At 37.9% G+C, this 16,877-nt stretch overlaps 1 protein-coding gene across 1 annotated transcript in view; it reads left to right on the top strand.

Moving 5' to 3' along the window:
- Positions 1 to 16,877, top strand: part of kdrl (kinase insert domain receptor like) — a 66,592-nt gene that overhangs the window by 29,200 nt on the left and 20,515 nt on the right. The window contains exons 14-26 of the mRNA XM_087799845.1: positions 680 to 964; positions 1,031 to 1,177; positions 1,318 to 1,446; positions 3,572 to 3,678; positions 4,563 to 4,692; positions 4,785 to 4,889; positions 11,173 to 11,286; positions 11,917 to 12,005; positions 12,066 to 12,219; positions 13,301 to 13,398; positions 13,684 to 13,806; positions 13,960 to 14,071; positions 15,706 to 15,805. Of these exons, the coding sequence (XP_087655971.1) occupies positions 680 to 964; positions 1,031 to 1,177; positions 1,318 to 1,446; positions 3,572 to 3,678; positions 4,563 to 4,692; positions 4,785 to 4,889; positions 11,173 to 11,286; positions 11,917 to 12,005; positions 12,066 to 12,219; positions 13,301 to 13,398; positions 13,684 to 13,806; positions 13,960 to 14,071; positions 15,706 to 15,805 (1,693 nt within the window). The remainder of the gene's footprint in view (positions 1 to 679; positions 965 to 1,030; positions 1,178 to 1,317; positions 1,447 to 3,571; positions 3,679 to 4,562; positions 4,693 to 4,784; positions 4,890 to 11,172; positions 11,287 to 11,916; positions 12,006 to 12,065; positions 12,220 to 13,300; positions 13,399 to 13,683; positions 13,807 to 13,959; positions 14,072 to 15,705; positions 15,806 to 16,877) is intronic.

The raw sequence follows: 16,877 nt of genomic DNA, 5'->3' as shown, positions 1-16,877 counted from the left end.
TCATCAGTGTGTGTGTGTTGTTGTGATGTGTGACTCTATTGTATCATCAGTGTGTGTGTGTTGTTGTGATGTGTGACTCTATTGTATCATCAGTGTGTGTGTGTTGTTGTGATGTGTGAGTCTATTGTATCATCAGTGTGTGTGTGTTGTTGTGATGTGTGAGTCTATTGTATCATCAGTGTGTGTGTGTTCTGATGTGTGACTCTATTGTATCATCAGTGTGTGTGTGTGTTGTTGTGATGTGTGACTATATTGTATCATCTGTGTGTGTGTGTTGTTGTGATGTGTGACTCTATTGTATCATCAGTGTGTGTTTGTAAAAAACTCTCTTCATTGAAATATTGACATTAGAAAATGATCTTAGGCTCCGCCCACTGAAAACACTTTGTTTTTCTGGAGATAAAATCTTGTTGACCATAACCACACCTGTACATCATCAATGGTCTTCTGCTCCAAGGGACTCGTTGTATAAACAAAGCGTGATTACAGCTGGAGGAGGAGTGAAGCCATTATTACGTCATCATGGACTCTCGTAACCTCTCGTTCGTCCAGATTTCAGAGCAACTTTATAAAGTAATAAAGTGTAAAACATGGTGATGATGAGGAACTTACTTAGGATCTTGAAGAACATTCACTTCATGTTAAATTGAACGTCATATTCTTGAACATGCTTTGACAGAGCGAGCAGACAAGATGTCCATCAGTCCACGGTCGGCCGTCGAGGGCGACGACGTCACCATGATGTGTCGAGCGACCAGATTCCTCTACACGGACCTGCGATGGCTGGACTCCAACAACGAGACCATCACCTCCAACGTGTCCGGTCTTCAGATCGAGCGCTTCTCCATCTACCTCCTGCTGCACCTGAGGAACGTCTCCAAGAACTCCACCGAGGGTCTCAGGTGTTTGGCCCACAAGGAGCCGGACCAGGTGGAGCTGAAGTCTGCAGAACTGGTGGTCGAGGGTGAGGAAACATCTCCTTCACTTCCCTGAAGACACGTCGTCATCTCCGGTCTTGTCCTGTGAGCAGAGAAGAAACAGCCTTGGCTCCGTCAGAATCTGACCGACCGGGAGGTGAACAGCAGCAGCACACTGGCTCTGCGGTGCGACGCCCTCGGCGTCCCTCGTCTGACCTTCACCTGGTACAAGAACGGCGTTCTTGTCAAAGATGGTCGAGGTGACTTCATTCATGTCTTCGTGACTAATCCTGACTCATTGTCCTCACGACTTAAGATACATTTAAGACATTTAAGATTCTGCTGTTGTTACGAGAAGTTTATTATTTCATCTTAAAGTATGTAATTGAACGTTCTTCAGGAATCTCTCTGAGCCACGAAGGGCTTCTGACCATCGAGAGGGTGAAGAAGGACGACGAGGGTCTCTACGAGTGCGTCGCTGCGAACGTCGTGGGCGTCGTGAAGACGAGCGCCGTCGTCACGGTCCTCGGTGAGTCTTCATCAGGGGTTTTTGTTTACTCAACAAACATCTGTGAAGCTTCAGCAGCTGTGATGAGATGTCATGACATCATAAGACATTGTTTCTTAATCTCATTTATGTGTTTCATATGAACAATATGTTTAAGATCATTTTGTTCACATTCAATTATATATATTCGAGGAAATATTTAAGCAGCAGATTAAGATTGAAGGATAAAAATGAAATTACAATGAGATTAAATAATGATTATTTTGTGCGATAAAGTTGGTAAAGTAAAGCTCATAAAAAGAAGAACAAAGTGCAAACAAACGAACAAATGCAAATATTAAGTAAGTAAGTAAGTAATGGTTAGAACACAGATCAAAGGAAATGAGTATATAGTATGTGAGTATATTTATATTGTGTATAATGGTTATAAATGTAGGACATTCAGCCATTTTCATTTAAATTATTGATTTCACAAAATATATATAAAAATATTAATAGCTGCACCGTCAAAAATATTTAATTGTATTAAATTATAATTATATTATGAATATAAAGTTATATAATAATAAAATTAATAAATTATTTTATGAAATGAGTAAATGATAAAAATAATCATTATAAAATGTAAAATATAAAGTCATATAATAACAAAATTAATAACATATTTAATGAAATTAATAAATGTTAAAAATAATCATAATAAAATGTGAAGTAAAAAGTTATATAATAATACAATTAATAAAAGATTTCATGAAATAAATAAATGTTAAAAATAATCATAATAAAATGTCAAATATAAAGTTATATAATAATAAAATTAATAAATGATTTCATGAAATAAATAAATGTTAAAAATAATCATAATAAAATGTCAAATATAAAGTTATATAATAATACAATTAATAAATGATTTCATGAAATAAATAAATGTTAAAAATAATCATAATAAAATGTCAAATATAAAGTTATATAATAATAAAATTAATAAATGATTTCATGAAATAAATAAATGTTAAAAATAATGATAATAAAATGTCAAATATAAAGTTATATAATAATAAAATTAATAAATGATTTCATGAAATAAATAAATGTTAAAAATAATCATAATAAAATGTCAAATATAAAGTTATATAATAATAAAATTAATAAATGATTTCATGAAATAAATAAATGTTAAAAATAATCATAATAAAATGTCAAATATAAAGTTATATAATAATAAAATTAATAAAAGATTTCATGAAATAAATAAATGTTAAAAATAATCATAATAAAATGTCAAATATAAAGTTATATAATAATAAAATTAATAAATGATTTCATGAAATAAATAAATGTTAAAAATAATCATAATAAAATGTCAAATATAAAGTTATATAATAATAAAATTATTAAACGATTTCATGAAATAAATAAATGTTAAAAATAATAATAATAAAATGTCAAATATAAAGTTATATAATAATAAAATTAATAAAAGATTTCATGAAATAAATAAATGTTAAAAATAATCATAATAAAATGTCAAATATAAAGTTATATAATAATAAAATTAATAAAAGATTTCTAGATAAAATAAAACAGATGTTCATCAGATGCGTCTCATGCTCACAATTCTTGTAATTTCCATCAAAATGTGACACAAACGCTCTTGGAATCTTGTCCATTTACTTCTGTATGAAACGTCGACGAGTGCCAAGAATTCCAAGCGAAATTCCTTCGTCAGTTTAACGATCACGGCTCTGGCTGAGGCTCCGTACCTCGAGGACACGACCTCTGCGAGTGTTAAGAGCTTCACTAATGACTCCAACCACGTCCACGGCTCTGCTGCTTGTGGAGAATGAAAACACATGCCAGTGTGTTCCAGCCGTCTGTGAGGGTGTGTGTGAGTGTGTGTGTGAGTGTGTGTGTGAGTGTGTGTGGATTCTCAACTTTATTATACATCAGAGGAAACACTCAACAATCCTTCGACTCGAAGCACTGAAGGAAAAGTGCAAACACAGTGAAAACAAAAGTGAACAATAGGTTGTTACGTCGCAGGCGAATCATTCTGTCGCCACGAGAACGAAGTGAATCATCTGATCCGAGAGGTTTGTCATCTCCGAGCGTTCCTGGCATCAGTGTGTGTGTGATGTGTCTGCAGGAGAGGAAGGACGGCCCAACGTGGAGGTCATCATCCTGGTGTGCACCGGAGCCGCCGCCACCTTCCTCTGGCTCATGCTCATCCTCTTCATTCGCAAGCTGAGGAAGGTGAGCAACGACAGTGTGTCGCACATGAGTCAGGATTATTTAACGCTGCTGTTTCAACTCGACACGTCCAGATAATACAATAATGACTTCTGTGACTCAACAATAGTGTTGCTCAAGGGAAAATGGAATTGAACCGACGTTGAACCTGTTCATCTCTCAAAGTTGCATAAAGATTTAAACAAACAATAAACAATGACAAGATGTTTCTTTTAGTCTCGTTAAAAGTTTATCATATGGTTTGTAAGAATTTTTTTTTTTATTTTGTTCCTTTTTTTTCTATTTCAACTTATTTCCATATGTAAACTTTTACTATATATTTATGTTAGTTTCGTTTTCAACTGTAAAAAAAACGTTATTCTCAATGTGTTCTGTGTACGTCGATCAAAAATCCATGTCAAATTATGAATTTAATTATTTTATTTTATTATATTATATTATATTTTATTTTATTTTATTTTATTTTATTTTATTTTATTATATTATATTATATTATATTATATTATATTATATTATATTATATTATATTATATTATATTATATTATATCATATCATATCATATCATATCATATCTTATTTTGTTTTGTTTTGTTTTGTTTTGTTTTGTTTTGTTTTGTTTTGTTTTGTTGTACTTTAATTGTATTATATTATATTATGTTATACTTTAATTATACTATATTATATTATACTGTAATTTATTTTCATTTATTTTATATTCATTTTTATCTATTACATTTATATTATTTCAGTATTTTACTCTTTAATGTCACCAAAAAAACTCCTGTGTCGTGTGAACACAATCAAAGTTGTGTGAAAATGCTAATAATAATAATTGAGGCGAGACTGTTGTCACTATAATAATAACATGTTTTGTTGTGTAACGCAGCAGCCGGCCCAGTACAAGATGGGTCCGTCCATCATCATCGACCCGGACGAGTGTCCTCTGGACGAGCAGAACGACCTCCTGCAGTACGACAGCAGCCGATGGGAGTTCCCTCGAGATCGCCTGCGTTTAGGTGACGTTTAGGTTTACTCTTCCTCCATCAACCACCTGTGGTCACCATCGTCTTATCAAAGATCTCAACGTGACCTTTGTCTCCGTCTGCAGGGAAAACTCTGGGTCACGGAGCTTTTGGGAAAGTGGTGGAAGCGTCTGCGTTTGGAATCGACAAGTTGTCGACGTGCAAGACTGTTGCTGTGAAGATGCTGAAAGGTACGAACACGGCTTTGAATCTCACTTTGTTTCTGTTTATGGTTCTCAGTACTTCAAGTACAAACAACACGTTCAGTATTAGTTGTTCAAGTTCATGTTATGAGGCGGACGGTGGCGTAGAGGTCAGCGCGTGACCTTTCTGTCTGGAGTTTGTATGTGTTGTGTTTGTTTACTCCGGACACTCCAGTTTCCTCCCACAGTCCAAAAACACACACAGGTTGATTGAGAACTTGGGGGAATTGTCCATAGGTATGAGTGTGTGTGTGAATGGTTGTCTGTCTTTGTGTGTCCTGAGACAGACTGGTGTGCTGTCCAGGGTGTCCCCTGCCTCTCGCCCTATGATACTGGGATAGACTCCAGTGGCCCCGCCACCCCTTAAAGGGATAAAGTGGTAAAAAATGAATGAAAATTAGTGAAAATAATCTTTTAATTTAGGTTTTGAAGATTTATTTAAACTGAATATGATAAGAAAAGTGTTTGAGTGATAAGGAGTTCATGAAAGTATGATTTAAAAAAACACACTTTATTTCTAAATATCTTTAAGATAATCTCGGGTGACAAAAGTCGACATGAAAACAGGAGCGAGATGACTTGTTGAACAAATGAATAAATTATATAGAGAGTTTAACTCAAGTGCGAGGTTGATATTATTAAAGAATGAAAGAGCCAGAGATGGATTGAAGGTTTGATCTGTAGCGCCCCCTGTAGAGAGGTCACAGAAGGTGAAGTTCCTCATTGTGACCTCGCTCTAGAAAGAACTCAGCTTGACAAGTGTCATCGATCAGTTCAAGCTCGTGAAAAACGACGAACTGTCATTTTTGGAGGAAAAATACTTCTTTTTTTTCAAAATAAAACACCTACAACAGACAGTAATGATCGATAGAGCAAAAAAAAAAAAAGGTTCTTTGAGGAACCACTGAGAAGATCAATCTGATGATGGTCTGCAGTCCCGGGAGGTCGAGGGTTTTAGGCCCGAGAGGAACAAGAAGCAGACGCTGAATAAAGAATCATGTGTCGAGTAAAATCCTCCAAATATGTGCGAGTACTTTGGGTCAGTTTGCAATCCGTGGTCGCTGTTTCTTTTGCACACAGTACTACGTCTTTAAATATGTGGTTGAAGCTGCAGTCGAGGACAGAAAACCTCCTTTTTAAAGTTTACACGACTACAAACGATGCTTTGAACAGCAGGTAAATAAGCAGATAAACCACACACACCTTAGTAATGGAGCTGAAGGAACTCCCATGAAACTGAGCGTTATGAGTGATATTTTTCGACATCAGAGAGGAGCCGCCGGCGCTTCGCGATATCACCAAATCAATAATAAATCCACCTCCTTGTACACGCACACATAACACTTTATAAATGATGCTAACAACTTAGCTCGTTAGCATACGGTGAAGACGCACACATAACACTTTATAAATGACGCTAACAACTTAGCTCGTTAGCATACGGTGAAGACGCACACATAACACTTTATAAATGACGCTAACAACTTAGCTCGTTAGCATACGGTGAAGACGCACACATAACACTTTATAAATGACGCTAACAACTTAGCTCGTTAGCATACGGTGAAGACGGACAGGTTTGTTTGGAAGTTCACAATCTTCTAAGAAAACAACTGAGACGAGATGAAAAGTTCTTACAATATGTTGCTTTAACAAAGGAGGTTGAAAGAGACGAGTGACTGGATCACTAGTGTTTGACTAGATCATAAGTTAGTATTACTTCTGTGTAGATACTGAGACAGACGGAGACGTAAACAACAACGAGACATAGAAGTACAAATTGATACATTTACAGAACGTGACACTGATTGGTCAAAGTTCGCATTTAAGAAATGCTTGATTTAGAAATAAAAAAATATTAATTATCACATGTTTTCGATGCATATAGCACGTGCCAATATCCCGATATTGATATTTTTCCGATATATCGTGCAGCCTTACACTGTATTTACTTCACTACATTTATGTCAAAGGCATTGACAGATGTAATCAGTTGTCTGGGCGGCAAAGCATCATAGGAGCTGTTGAACTGAGAGGGTTGTTCATTCAAACGAGTGAAATTTAAAGTGTTCACGACTTCATGGATTTTACAGGCTTTCGAGAGTAACAATATACATTTATATTTTTTTCCAATAAAAGTTTGGCTAAACTCTTCATCATGTGTGTCCCGGAGCAAACCTTTTATGTTGCGAGGTGACGACAGACCAGCGGACAAAGAGAGATGAACAGACGGTTCCATGTCTCAGACGCCGTCGTTACATTAATCACCAGCGAACATAAATCACGCCGGCGCTGTCAGTCCGAGGTCAGGCCTAATGGAAAGCAGCAGGATCCCTTCGACGGGTCGCTTTAGAGACTCCAGGTCTCATGAATATCTGTCGGAGCAACAAGAGCTTCAAGTTATTGATATTCTTACTTCCTGACGCTGGAAACGAAGCATTTGTTTTATCGGTGAGAAATACGAGTCGACTAATCTAATTGCTTTTATTTTGAAACTCTGTAATATTTTCAATATTAAATTCTTATCTCACTCCCATGAGATCCAAGTGGGTTATCACACTCAGATGTTCTTAATAAAACACATTGTTCACGTTGAAAATATTTCTTCATGTATGTGAAGTTTGACGTCCATGTTTCTCTTTATCATTTGCAGAGTCAACAAGTTGATTTTCTTTCACGAAACACTCTTCTCAGCTGAATATCAGCCACACTCACTCAATTAAAACAAAAACAAAGTTCATAAATAGACGTGAATGTAAGTGTCTCCATTGAAACATAATATATTTACACAGAAAAATGTTTTGAATTAAATTAATACTTTTCTCTCCAAACTGCCCGCAACACAACAGTAACACGGCAGTAACATGACAGTAACACAACAGTAACACGGCAGTAACACAGCAGTAACATGACAGTAAAATAGCAGTAACACGGAAGTAAAACAGCAGTAACATTACAGTAACATGACAGTAACATAGCAGTAACACGGAAGTAAAACATCAGTAACATTACAGTAACATGACAGTAACATAGCAGTAACACGGAAGTAAAACATCAGTAACATTACAGTAACATGACAGTAACATAGCAGTAACACGGAAGTAAAACATCAGTAACATGACAGTAACATAGCAGTAACACGGAAGTAAAACGTCAGTAACATGACTGTAACATAGCAGTAACACGGAAGTAAAACATCAGTAACATGACAGTAACATAGCAGTAACACGGAAGTAAAACGTCAGTAACATGACAGTAACATAGCAGTAACACGGAAGTAAAACATCAGTAACATTACAGTAACATGACAGTAACATAGCAGTAACACGAAAGTAAAACGTCAGTAACATGAAAGTAACATAGCAGTAACACGGAAGTAAAACATCAGTATCATGACAGTAACATAGCAGTAACACGGAAGTAAAACATCAGTAACATGACAGTAACATAGCAGTAACACGGAAGTAAAACGTCAGTAACATGACAGTAACATAGCAGTAACACGGAAGTAAAACATCAGTAACATGACAGTAACATAGCAGTAACACGTAAGTAAAATAGCAGTAACATGACAGTAACAAAGCAGTAACACGTAAGTAAAATAGCAGTAACATGACAGTAACACGGCAGTAACACGGAAGTAAAACAGCAGTAACATGACAGTAACATAGCAGTAACACGGAAATAAAACATCAGTAACATGACAGTAACATAGCAGTAACACGGAAATAAAACATCAGTAACATGACAGTAACATAGCAGTAACACGTAAGTAAAATAGCAGTAACATGACAGTAACATAGCAGTAACACGTAAGTAAAATAGCAGTAACATGACAGTAACATAGCAGTAACACGGAAGTAAAACATCAGTAACATGACAGTAACATTACAGTAACACGGAAGTAAAACATCAGTATCATGACAGTAACATAGCAGTAACACGGAAGTAAAACATCAGTAACATGACAGTAACATTACAGTAACACGGAAGTAAAACATCAGTATCATGACAGTAACATAGCAGTAACACGGAAGTAAAACATCAGTAACATGACAGTAACATAGCAGTAACACGGAAGTAAAACGTCAGTAACATGACAGTAACATAGCAGTAACACGGAAGTAAAACATCAGTAACATGACAGTAACATAGCAGTAACACGTAAGTAAAATAGCAGTAACATGACAGTAACATAGCAGTAACACGGAAGTAAAATAGCAGTAACATGACAGTAACACGGCAGTAACACGGAAGTAAAACAGCAGTAACATGACAGTAACATAGCAGTAACACGGAAATAAAACATCAGTAACATGACAGTAACATGACAGTAACATAGCAGTAACACGGAAATAAAACATCAGTAACATGACAGTAACATAGCAGTAACACGTAAGTAAAATAGCAGTAACATGACAGTAACATAGCAGTAACACGTAAGTAAAATAGCAGTAACATGACAGTAACACGGCAGTAACACGGAAGTAAAACAGCAGTAACATGACAGTAACATAGCAGTAACACGGAAGTAAAATAGAAGTAACAAGACAGTAACATAGCAGTAACACGGAAGTATAACATCAGTATCATGACAGTAACATAGCAGTAACACGGCAGTAACACGGAAGTAAAACAGCAGTAACATAACAGTAACATGGCAATAACACAGCAGTAACACAGCAGTAACACAGCAGTAACACAGCAGTAACACAGCAGTAACACAACAGTAACACAGCAGTAACACAGCAGTAACACAGCAGTAACACAGCAGTAACACAGCAGTAACACAACAGTAACACGGCAGTAACACGGCAGTAACACGGCAGTAACACGGCAGTAACACGGCAGTAACACGGCTGTAACACGGCAGTAACACGGCAGTAACACGGCAGTAACACGGCAGTAACACGGCAGTAACACAGCAGTAACACAGCAGTAACACAACAGTAACACGGCAGTAACACGGCAGTAACACGGCAGTAACACGGCAGTAACACGGCAGTAACACGGCAGTAACACGGCAGTAACACAGCAGTAACACAACAGTAACACAGCAGTAACACAGCAGTAACACAGCAGTAACAGCAGTAACACGGCAGTAACACGGCAGTAACACGGCAGTAACACGGCAGTAACACGGCAGTAACACGGCAGTAACACAGCAGTAACACAACAGTAACACAGCAGTAACACAGCAGTAACACAGCAGTAACAGAGCAGTAACAGCAGTAACACAGCAGTAACACAGCAGTAACAGCAGTAACACAGCAGTAACACAGCAGTAACACAGCAGTAACACAGCAGTAACACAACAGTAACACAGCAGTAACACAGCAGTAACACAGCAGTAACACAGCAGTAACACAGCAGTAACACAACAGTAACACGGCAGTAACACGGCAGTAACACGGCAGTAACACGGCAGTAACACGGCAGTAACACGGCTGTAACACGGCAGTAACACGGCAGTAACACGGCAGTAACACGGCAGTAACACGGCAGTAACACGGCAGTAACACAGCAGTAACACAACAGTAACACGGCAGTAACACGGCAGTAACACGGCAGTAACACGGCAGTAACACGGCAGTAACACGGCAGTAACACGGCAGTAACACAGCAGTAACACAACAGTAACACAGCAGTAACACAGCAGTAACACAGCAGTAACAGCAGTAACACGGCAGTAACACGGCAGTAACACGGCAGTAACACGGCAGTAACACGGCAGTAACACGGCAGTAACACAGCAGTAACACAACAGTAACACAGCAGTAACACAGCAGTAACACAGCAGTAACAGAGCAGTAACAGCAGTAACACAGCAGTAACACAGCAGTAACAGCAGTAACACAGCAGTAACACAGCAGTAACACAGCAGTAACAGCAGTAACACAGCAGTAACACGGCAGTAACACAGCAGTAACACAGCAGTAACACAGCAGTAACACGCCAGTAACACAGCAGTAACGCGGCACTAAAAGGATGCCATAAACCAAAAAAAACAGCCTTTCACAACAATCATTGTCGGGTCGTTTGCTTTCATTACCTCACAATCATTTTTGTCGTCTTTATGAAGTGAGTCGGTTCTTTACGCTGCCGTCTCCGACCTCTCAGCATCAACTTTAAAGAGGCAACATATGCAGCATCTTGAGATGGAGCGCCTCCTAGGGGCCGTTAACCCATGAAAAGCTGCAGATTCATGTGAAACAAGGAAACGACACAAATATCTTGAAGGATGAAAAAGGCCTAAAACTGTTTTCTTCAGGTGGCGCGACGTCAAATGAACGTAAGGCTCTGATGTCCGAGCTCAAAATCCTGATCCACATCGGGAACCACCTGAATGTGGTCAACCTGCTGGGAGCCTGCACCAAACCTGGAGGTGAGAACTGATCCGTCAGTCATGTGACCAACTGTGCGTCGCACCATTGGTTGAGAGTCTGATCTGTACTCGAGTGGTTTTGTCTGTCACTATTATACCACAACTTTTATATATTGAATTCAAAAGACAATGAATTCAAAATATTGAATTTATTAAAAAATAAATGTGTTTCATTAATGGAATAAAAATATCAAATTCTATGTGTAAAAAATAATGCAGTCATTTTGAAAACATTTTTTATTGTGTTATTGTTAAAAACAAAGTATTTAAAAATAGAATCAGAATCAGAATCAGAAATCCTTTATTTGTCCCAAGAGGGGAAATTCGGTTTAAACAACAGTAAGAGCAATATACCACAAATAAAACACCCAGAAATAAAATAATAAAATGAAAAAAATCTAAATAGAATAGAAATTCTGCACTACATTATATATACACAACATATTTGGAAAAATAACAAGAAGAAATAAGAAATAAAAATAAAAAGTTATTCAAGAAAAACAACATTTTAATATTCAAGTGATTGAATGAATTGAACTGAATTAAATTAAATAGTTTATTCAAGTAAATAATGAAAGACTGATGAAAAATCATGAAAACTCGACGTTCTGATGATTTTCTTCCCGACAGGTCCGTTGATGATGATCGTGGAGTTCTGCAAGTACGGAAACCTGTCCTACTACTTGAGGAGCAAGAGGGACGACTTCATCGTCTACAAGGTCAGTGGAGGTCGAACCTTTATCTGTGAGGGGTCACTGAGCCCGGCGGTGTCGGTCCAGAGCCAGGACGGGAAGGTGCTGTCGTCGGAGTCCAGCTGCGAGCTCAGCGAGCTGATGAAGAGGCGTCTGGAGAGCGTGGCCAGCACCGGGAGCTCGGCCAGCTCCGGCTTCGTGGAGGACAAGAGCTACTGTGACTCGGAAGACGAGGAAGAAGGTGAGTCTCCCCCCCGACCCCCGACCCCCCTGTAAGAGCAAACACCCCCCGTGGTTTGTTTTGTGGCCCTGAAGGGACGTTTCCTTCTCGTGGTCACAATCTCTGCAGCAGCAGTCGTCGTCACCTGCTGAGTCTGGAGACTTGGTTTCCTGCTCCGGCCTTGATGTGTATTTCTGCCCTGATTGGCTGTTTACTCAGGTGGGTCGAGGTGGGACCCCAGACCCCCCCGGACCCCCCTGACCTCCCCCCCGCTGCCCACAAGCCACGATTTATGTGACATTTGTTGAAAATAACCTGCTATTTATGGCCGACTTGTTATCTTCGGAGAAGGATGTTGTGAAGCAGCTTCAAGATCTGAGCCTCATTTGAAGATCAATCGATGGAAATATTCCATAATGTTCATTAAAATACACTTTAAAATATACTAAACATGTAAGAAAGAATTGAATAATTGAATTTAAAATGTCAACATTTTTAAACTTTAGATTTCTTTTTTATTTATTGAAATGTTTATCTTTAAATTATTAAGTTTCATCATTTAATTCAAGTTCAAAGTTGTTGTTTTATTATTTTTTTATTTAATTCCAATAATTAAAAAATGTAATTAGTAAATTCTGTATTTTTGTATTTGTATTCACGTTTAAATTCAATACAAAAATGTTGGTATAATAGTCACCAGACAAACCAACAGATAACCAACCAACCAACCAGCCAATCACGCGACTCGAAAACGATCACGTGACGACACAGAAGCAGTAAAAAATTATTGCATTTATAATTTTTCTTTTTAATTATTGGAATTAAAATCATCCAACTTTATTATTTAAAAAAAAAAGAAAAAGATAATTAGGAAAAAATCCTTTTTTTTTTATTCCATTATTGACAAATAAGAAAAATATAAAATAATTTAAAAAATATAATTCAACCTTTAAATGTACAAATGATTGAATTAAATTATTTAAAAAAAAACATTTCAATAATAAAATAATAAATGTTTAAACATATGAAACTGATTTATTGTCAGGAAAAGAAAAGGTCATAAAAATCCGGGTGATTCAATTGTAAAGTCTTTCTCTTCCAGACTCGGAGGATTTATACAAACGAGTTCTGACTCTGGAGGATTTGATTTGCTACAGTTTTCAAGTTGCAAAAGGAATGGAGTTCCTGGCGTCACGCAAGGTTTGTTCTTGATGTGAAATATCCGTTATTGATTCAAACTAATCAATGATTGTTGTGATTCACGATCTTCATTATTGTATCGTTTGATTCATTTGCTTCTTTTCTCTTCACTTAATTGCACTTTTTGAGCCAAGAAATGATTTTTTTTCACATCATCTCTGGAGGAAACGAATCCTAGACTTTATTAAACTTCATTTCCTGATATGAAACACATCATCAATTACAGAAACGTTCTATTTTTAATTGACGAATCCATCACGACGTGCTGTTCTTCGATCCCATCAGTGCATCCATCGCGATCTGGCCGCGAGGAACATCCTTCTCTCCGAGAACAACGTGGTGAAGATCTGTGACTTCGGACTCGCCAGGGACGTCTACAAAGACCCGGACTACGTCCGCAAAGGAGACGTACGTGCATCAGATGTTGTTGCTCTGGAGGTGGTTGAGATAAGAGAAGGCAGGACGATCTGTTCCATGATCCTGTCACTCATCTCATCAACACTTGGATGAAGGTGTCGTTGAAGTTCTGACGTGAACGTTGTGTCTCCATCACCGCTTCAGGCCCGACTGCCGCTCAAGTGGATGGCGCCCGAAGCCATCTTCGACAAAGTCTACACGACCCAGAGCGACGTCTGGTCCTTCGGCGTCCTGATGTGGGAGATCTTCTCTCTCGGTGAGTCGTCTTCTCGTCGTCCTCACGAGGTTCGGTTCGGGTTCGATGCCGAGATTCACTCGTTCTGTGAAGGTTTCAAATAATAACTTTGAATCTTTTGATTTTTTTCATTTAGGTTTTATCATTTCTATATTGTAAAGTTGATTTTAAATTTAAAAATTAAAACATTTAAAGATAAATATTTTTTTACACATGGAGTTTGATGTTTTAATTCCAATAATATTCCATTTTTACTACTAAACCTTTAGATTCAAAAAGAAAATGCAAGATTATTTTGTGGCATTATTTTCCATTTTATCATTTGGTCAATTTTTGGGGCATTTTTCAACTTTTTCAATTGAGAAATTCAGATTTTTTTTTTTTCCAGATTTTTGACTCTTGGAAAAATAACATTGAAACTATGGTAAAAGTTTAAATGGTCTTATTCCAAAATGAATTTTTCAATTTTTAGAAAATCTGAAACCTCCTTTCTTGGAATTTCTTTATAAAAAAAACAGTTTTTTTCCAGGTTTATGACACTTGAGAAAATCACATTTTCTAAATTTGTGTAACATAGGATTTCGGTGTTTTCGCACAAACATTTATTTTGGTTTTTCAAAGTGAAGATGAATCGACACACCAGTGCTGCTACATCATCACATGATCGTCCGGTGTCACATGATTGGCTGAAGGTTCGACCAGTAGTTAAACAACAATCCATGAAACGATTGAAAAAAACACGACAAATGCCTAAATGCCTAAAAAACTAAATGTCATTAAAAAAATAAAGTTTAAAATATGAAATTCATTCATTATTCTGTTTAACGTACATAACGCACCATATCATTCAATATAAAACACACATATTGTTTATATCTACTCTACTGACGCTTCAAATCTGTTGTGTAGCTGTGAGTTTGTCACAATAGTCGCACAACATTCATTTATTGAGTCTCTACGATGAAAGAAAGAGCGAAGAAAACAGCGTTTATGTGTTTGTGTAGCTTCTTGGCCGGCGACACAACCGTACAGTGACTTGGCAGCCACTTCAAATGGACCCCCTGCTGGGAAACGACTTCTCTGAGATCATTGTGCGTCGCTTCAGAACCAACACCGGACCATTAAACTAACAACCTCTTTCAAAGGCCCGGTGCGACTGGAACACTGTATGTTTGAGTGTCAGCGGGACATCAGTGGTGCAGACAAATGTGCTGCCGTACGTCTGATGTGTCGCCTCGGCGGACGCACAATAGCGACGCCCTCACGACCCCTCTCTGATTTGCATGTGAAAGAAGAGTGTGTAGAGGTTGTTCACTCGAGTACAGTAACAAGCCTGGGACAGATCTCCATCGCTGGCGTTATCTTGAAACACTGTTAGAAACACATCTGGCTGTTGTTCTGGAAGTTAATCTCGAACAATATCTCGATGTTTTAAACTGTTAAACTGCAGAACGAGTCACACTTTGAAAAACTGAAGCTTCCATGAAGACATGAACTGAGTCGAGCGTCTCTCGAGCGGAACAAAGATCTCAAGCAGAGATTTATGGAAGTTCTCACAGTCGGTGAAGCAACAGTCGAGCAGTAAATCCAGAGGACGCTGCCGGTCGTCTGGTCTCGTGATGAAGAGCCGGACTCACTCGTCTGTCGTCCTCCAGGTGCGTCTCCTTACCCCGGCGTCCAGATCGACGAGGAGTTCTGCTGCCGGCTGAAGGACGGGACGAGGATGCGAGCGCCGGAGTACTCGTCCAGCGAAATGTAAGTTGTCCTCTTGGCTGGAGACAGATTGAAGGACGTTATTGTCTCACACCCTCAGAGTAGCTGAGCCACAGGAGTGAGATGAAGACACGAAGACACCAAATGAAATTGTAAAAGAATGCATTTTAATGAGAGTTCCTAACATTCCCATGATCCTTTGCCAGTTTGTAGCATCTTCAGGCTTTGGAAACAAATTCATAGGAAGCTTTGAAATCAAGAATTCAAAACGAAAAGCGAAGGATAAATCGTAATGACCTTGAAAGACACATTTTTGCTTTGATTTACTCTGTCATGAAATCCACTAGATCTTCAGATCTTCTCACATAAATGTATTCTTGCCAAAAGGTATTTTTCAAACTCTCAAACGTTGAATTCTGACCCATCAATCCAGATGAAAAGCTGGACACTAGTTTTATTAAAGTACAGGTCATAGTGTAACTGAAGTGTCTGTAGAAACTTGAGACTTTAAACGACAAGAGTGAATCTACAGTTTCTTTACACACATACAAAAACAGAAGAACAGACTAAAGAAGAACAAAATGAATCACAGAACTTGAAGCTAAACCAAACAAAACAATCTGAAATCATTCTCAGAAGAAAACACCAGGAGAAACTGTATTAAAAGCTAAAATGACGTAACAAAATTGTTCAATAAACAAGGAAAATTGAATCTTTAAAATGTAGATCAAGCTGTAGAAGTCAACGTTACTATGCAGGAAATTGTGTGATCTGACACTGCGGACTGGAACAAAGGCCTAAGCAGGATCTGCAGGGACAGATGTATTGAATCCAGGTGTCATCACCTGTTACACGAACACACAACTGACACAAATGAGAACTCACACAAAAGGAAGAAACAAATTGAAGGATCACGACAGTCGTGTTTTCGAAGATGTTTTTCCAGAAAAGTTTGATCGTCTTCTAAATTATTTGAAAAGAACTCAGCGCCGACTTTGTCGTGATCTTCCTTCTTGTGGCGACTCGGTCGTGTGATAAGCATCACTTCTGCCTCGAGAAGGAAACGTTAACCACGACTTCGCTCTGCGGCCTCGGAGCTCGAGCTTCAAGATGT

Source organism: Callionymus lyra, chromosome 9 (genome assembly GCF_982586985.1).
Source record: "Callionymus lyra chromosome 9, fCalLyr1.hap1.1, whole genome shotgun sequence".
Lineage (NCBI taxonomy): Eukaryota > Metazoa > Chordata > Actinopteri > Syngnathiformes > Callionymidae > Callionymus > Callionymus lyra.
The sequence above is the reverse complement of the archived record's forward strand: the minus strand, read 5'-3'. Positions and strand labels throughout refer to the sequence as shown.